Raw genomic sequence first — 6,000 nt, forward strand, 5'->3', positions numbered from 1 at the left:
TCAGAATACGGTGAAGATATAAAATGCAGCTTTCTTTTTTGCAAAGGCGTCATCATTTCCTGTTTCAGTGTTCTGTAGGAGTGGAGTTAAGAGAGCCTGATGACACTAAATGCATACAGTCTGCTTTTACATGTTTATCCCCTACATTTCCAGCAGTTGATGAGTGTATTCACAATTTGCGTCGAGTGAAATAATCACACAAAATGCACATAGAAGTCAAGCATGCTTCACATTTATTTTATACTAGGCCTTAAAGATTGGTTTTGAAGTAATTTTGGGCATGCAGGGTATCTTTAACGTGGTTCTTCAAGATTTCCATACACTGTATGATTGCTAATTGTTAGTGAAGTTATTGCAAGATATGGTGATGGATCTTTTGCTAACAAAATAATATGTTGTGCACATAAGAACAATATCTATGTCCTGTTGCATGATTAATATAGCGTTAAGTTGGTATTTGTATTCAACTTTATTTCAGACACAGGGTTCCATATAAAAAAGAAAACAACTTAAACTTTTTTTTGTTTGGTTCGTTATCCGGTTTGGGTCATTTGTAGTAACATTTCATACTCATCTCTCAAATGAGTTTATACAATTGTGACTCACCACATTTTGGTAAGGTTTGGTTACTGCTACCACTTCCGAGGTATCCGTGTTTATGTTAAAAACATGGTCCTTTTTCCCTCTGATGCTTCATCTTTGACTTTATTTTCTGGTTTTCTTTGTCAGGACGAGGACCTGGGCAGCTTCCTATCAACTCTGCTGAAAAAGGGGCTTCCATCTGGACTCTGCTGAAATATCTTTTGTTCCAAAACTATGAACATTTGAAGGAAAACTAAAAATAATTCATGTACTCTCACTGTTTTGAACCTCAGACACAGGGTTCCATATAAAAAAATGGTTTGGGTCATTTTAAGTAACATTTCATACTCATCTCTCAAATGAGTTGATACAATTGTGACTCACCACATTCTGGTAAGGTTTGGTTCCTAAAAATCTTTTTTCGCTTTTATTTTGAAAAGAATAGGACCGGATGTTGTTTGAGTAGTGCGGAACATGGAGTAAATAGAAAAGTAGCAGTGAGATATTTGAATGTTTTTTAGTTTACAGGCGAATTTTATGTAGCTAAATGTGATGAACCATCGGCTGCAACAGCTAGTTAAAAGGAACAGCTAGTTTACAATGCATTACTCGTAGACTGTATATAACAATACTAATATATTGAACTTAGTGTTGTGCTAAGCGAACCGAGCTATCTGAGCTGGCTATTGTTATTATCAACACGCCGTATAAATACAATAATAATTTAAATATGGATGAATCCACCGGAGAGGGAGCAGATAAATGTTATATCTGTCTGAGCCCCTTTGAAAAGCAGATGATAGCCTCTCTGGAGAACTGCCAGCATGTCTTTTGCCTTGATTGTTTACTCCAGTGGTCCCAGGTAAACAACACTTCACCTGTCACTCCTGTCCAGCTAAATATATCCATTCATGTTTCAATGTTCTTTTAATAAATTAATTTGATAGCTGCAGTGATATGATATCATAGTTCAATACCAAACCAAAAGCCATTTGAGAAATAGAGCTGAATGATTCAAATATTTACTCAGTTACAATTGTATTAATCAATTCATCTCTTTTAATCAATTAGATGCTAAAACGTTATCTGCCTCCAGCCTCTCAAATGGGAGGATTTGCTGCTTTTCTCTGTTTTATATCATTGTACATGGAATATATTTGGGCTTTAGACTGTGATATCAAGATGTCACCTTCGGCTCTCTGGAGGTGATGGATTCATTGAGGAAAAAAATAATGAAAATAATCGTTAATTGTAGCACTATTACATAATATATGTATCAGCCTTCACTTTGGTAAACAACCTTTTATTTTCCCTGTACAGACTGTGAATCAAATTGTAATACACTTATGTCAAAGCTGTATTAACTTGGAAGTTTTTTTTGTGAAATTGAGACATTTTGTTGCTCTGTCTTGAATCTCAGACAGCCAACACATGTCCTGTGGATCGGATCAGATTCGCCTTCATCAACCAGAGACGGTGTCCTGGAGGGGCCATCCAAAAGAAGGTGATTATTTCTGGACTTCCTGACGGAAGCTTCCTTCATGTGGGGATATGTGGGCAGTGTTTGGGGGCTGAACTGTTTGCGGTGTTGCTGCAGATCAAAGTGAGGTCAAAGAAAAGGGAAGATAATGATGGTGATGAAGAAGAGGGGAGCAACTCTGTTATCTGCGAGGAATGTGGACGCAGCGACCGCCCGCACCGGCTGTTGGTGTGCATACACTGTGATTCAGGGTATGGCATTGCAGTTTTATCTAGGGGAATTTTGGTCTTTCATTTTCAGAACATACCGGTGTTTATTTTAGTCATAGCAGCAGCATTATATTGAATAAAATAGTTAGTTGTACTTACTGACTTTGATCACTCAAACACCTACAATCTCTGGTGGAGCTGCTGGAAATATATGTTAAAACTGTGTTTGTACTTTGTGTTCCAGGTATCATATGGACTGCTTGACTCCATCATTAAAAACTGGCCCTGAAGGTGACTGGATTTGTGCTGAGTGTGCGGTCACTCCCCAGCACACAGGTAAACCTTTGTTGTTAACTAAGTAGGTATCATGCACCTTATTTACACACGTTTTTTTTCTTTACTTACTTGTGTTAATGTTTTGCAAAATAATTGATTTTGGGAATTGTAGCTGCCTCTTTCTTTAAAGGACCACACTGGTGTTTTTGTATCTTTAGCCCATTTAATTACTGCGAACCATTTCTCAAAGCAAAGATAGTACCTGATGAATGTGTCTTTAAGGTAGGCATCTGTTTATGATAATAAACTATGGCAGTTTATGATCATAAAAAATATGAAAATGAAAGTACATTTTTAGTGTGATGGCGTATGAGGAAGTTACATTTCCTTCCACATTGGGATGAACTGAATCTCGTAGCTGCCTGCTTGAATAGATTCAACCACACTACGGAGAAAATATAGGAACATGCTCTCTATTTTGAAGTCTTCAAAGGATGACTGCTTTTAGCGTCTTGCCCACTTTAAAAAAAGACTATAACTTGCAGAAATACTCATTCTATAAAGGGCCATTTAAAGGCTAATTTTTTCAGAAAACATTTTTTCATAATGTGAATTTGTCCCTGCACAGACAGCTCCATGGTGGAGGGTGAGATCAGTGATGGAGAACTAACGGACATCCTAGCTGAAGTAGATGAAACTGCATCTACCAGCAGTCGCCTTCGTCCCTCCACTATAAATCGTCCCAGCGGCTCCACTGATCGACGACACAGTCAGAGGATCCAGAGCAGAGCCAGCGCCAATCCCCATCCTCTACCCCAAGCCCCCTTGGTCAGTTCAACATTACACAGAGAGAGTAACATCTGTTTATCTACCAGACAGCATGAGGTCAATATGAAAAAGGTGCCCAGGGGACAAGATGTGTTCATACATAATATTAGAGTTTATACAGAGCAATATGTCTCCTTAGTAAACAGTTAGGGCTTTGTTCTGAGTCCTCAGAGACTCTTCTAACTATCTGGTTAAAACAATTTTGTCTTTGCTGTATGATAAACAATATGTTTTACCTGATTATCAAGTTATATATACAGCTAGCCATAAATTATAAATCTGCTAGTTATTTTTGGAAAGAAAATATAAACAGATTATCGTTCTATGTAATTATAAAATAATAGAGAGTAACATTGTTTGCATTAAACAGAAAACAGAGTCACAACTGGGGAAACAGATTAAAATCTTTACAATGCAGCAAAGTGGATATTGTTTTATCCAGATAGTATCAAGATGAGTGAAATACAGAAAATGCCAAACTTAAAAATGTAATATATGCCATTAACTTTCCCCATGTGCATTATTCATTTAGATAACCTCAAGTGTGCCACTAACTTTATCAAGTAACTAGGGCATGGGGAAATTCAACAAGCAGTTAACACGGACAGGGGTTTCATTCATTTGACAGGCTGGTGTGCACGAGAATCCCACACTGTACGGGGAACTACATTTCTTGCACTTGTGCTGTTAGCAGGAATGCAGAAATACCTTTCCACAAGATCAACCAACTGACGCATGAGCATTGCCTCTTGCTGCTGGTGTTTGTGGTTACTGTCTAAAACAAGCTTCTCTGCCCTTTTGGATTCATCTGTGTGGGTTACTGCTTCTGCTCATGTACAGTAGACATTGATTTATTGTAACTGCTGATAAAGATCAAATGGCCCCATAACCTTTGCTTCCCTTCACCATTGCCTTTGAGAGTCTTGTATCATCTTCCAAGTTCTAAGTATTTGTTAAGGTGGTAGAGTGCTGGCTTTAGGTGGCTGTAAGTGACTAATACGCTTTTAGTAGAGACAGCACTTTGTTTACTCAACTCAAGGACATCGGTGTGTGTATTTTCCCTCTCCTAACAAAGACTTGAGCTATGATCCTCTGTTGCTCAAGCCCTCTGTGGATAATCTTCCAGTCAGGAGTCCTTTCTTAGTGTCGTTTGGTGATTACTTTTCAGGCAGTCCGATTATACTTAGCGACTGACTGCTTGTTTTCAGCTCAGGGGTCTTGAATACTTCTTAACTTAACTTAAAGAAAATAGGAATGGTTTGATCTTTTATGCTGAGTCGATAGGGCCATAATGACCTTATCAGCCAGATACGATTATTTTACATTGTCACGATGAAATTCAGTGTTTCTTAATTTTCATTCCTTTTGCAGAAGATAGAACATAAACTCAATAAGAAGACAGTTTTAGACATTAAAAGTGCTGGGACTATACACACAATACATAAAAAAAAAAGTAGATAAAAGGAAAGAAAAAGTGCCACAAGGCATTAGGTGCTAAGAGGCAGTTCATGGTGCATTATTTAAATGTTATTGCACAACAAGTTGTACCTCATTTCAGTGACCTTAAATATTTAGTATGTACTAAAACAGAATTCTGTTGATGTTGCTTGAAACATCTTGCTTTTGAACTGTGAAGACAATTTACCAAACCACTTGTGTTAATCTCCATAAATTATCTGTTTTTTGTTCTTGTTCCTAGCATGTACCTAGATACCTGTTACGTGCAACAATGCCTGCAGTAACAACAGTTGAAGTAGCTGCACCTCATCACAGTGATACCAGCAGTGCTGCTTGTCAGTAAGTTACCAACTGTTAGTTCACTTCCCCTTAGATTCATAATTATTTTACATTTAACATCATCTGTTTTGTGTGTTTCACAGAGTTAAAGACATGAAAAAGAAGGAAGCGTGCTACTTGAGCTCCTGACACCAAGAGTTGTTGTTGGAGGATGGTGTGTATCATCACTTCCTGACAAAGGCGACCCTGTCATAAATTTCCACATGGTGGCAGCATTGTGTTATGAACATGAACCTGACGAGGATTTTTTTTTTGTGATATTGTCTTATCTTTACTTTTGTTAAAAGATAAGGCTGACATTATTCTATACTTTTCTTACTGTCAATAAACCCCAAATAAGAAGTAGAACGGAAGAATTTTCAATAACACATCTTTTGGGAATCTTATCAGCTTTGCAGAAATGTCATCACGCTGACGCCTGAACATGAATGTCTTTTCCAGATTCCAGGGGGATCCATCTAACAGTAGTCGAGATATGGATCAATGAATATCTCAATCTATCAATCTTTTGTGTCAATCCATTCAGTAGATGTGGAGGTATTTCATAGAAAAGTAAAAACTCTGACCTGCTGGTGACACTGGAATATAAGTAAGGGAGTCCGCAAAGTCAGTAGGATTTATCTTCTGGGGAACATGAATGTATGTACAAACTTTAATAGCAATCCTATTAAATAGTTGTTGAGATATGTCAGTATGGACGACAGACCAACATTGCCTTTCCTTTAAATGTGAACAGAAAGTGAATGACTTGGTTTTAATCTAAAGCACCTTGAAAAATCAGTGTTCATATTTACTTTGGTTTGTGTGGACAAAGATGGTAGGTGGACC

General features: G+C 37.6%; 1 protein-coding gene across 1 annotated transcript; it reads left to right on the plus strand.

Moving 5' to 3' along the window:
* The first annotated feature begins 1,053 nt into the window (after positions 1-1,053).
* Positions 1,054-6,000, plus strand: LOC129100287 (PHD and RING finger domain-containing protein 1-like). Its single transcript, XM_054609883.1, has 7 exons — positions 1,054-1,444; positions 2,003-2,086; positions 2,180-2,313; positions 2,516-2,607; positions 3,176-3,375; positions 5,075-5,172; positions 5,256-6,000. The coding sequence occupies exons 1-7, from the start codon at positions 1,313-1,315 to the stop codon at positions 5,299-5,301; spliced, it is 786 nt and encodes a 261-aa protein (XP_054465858.1). The 5' UTR covers positions 1,054-1,312; the 3' UTR covers positions 5,302-6,000.

Source organism: Anoplopoma fimbria, chromosome 12 (assembly GCF_027596085.1).
Source record: "Anoplopoma fimbria isolate UVic2021 breed Golden Eagle Sablefish chromosome 12, Afim_UVic_2022, whole genome shotgun sequence".
Lineage (NCBI taxonomy): Eukaryota > Metazoa > Chordata > Actinopteri > Perciformes > Anoplopomatidae > Anoplopoma > Anoplopoma fimbria.

Coding starts and splice junctions, on each gene's coding strand:
- LOC129100287 (XM_054609883.1), top strand. CDS start 1,313: ATGGATGAATCCACCGGAGAGGGAGCAGATAAATGTTATATCTGTCTG. Junction 2,087..2,179: donor GAGGGGCCATCCAAAAGAAG/GTGATTATTTCT, acceptor GTGTTGCTGCAG/ATCAAAGTGAGGTCAAAGAA. Junction 5,173..5,255: donor ACCAGCAGTGCTGCTTGTCA/GTAAGTTACCAA, acceptor TGTGTTTCACAG/AGTTAAAGACATGAAAAAGA.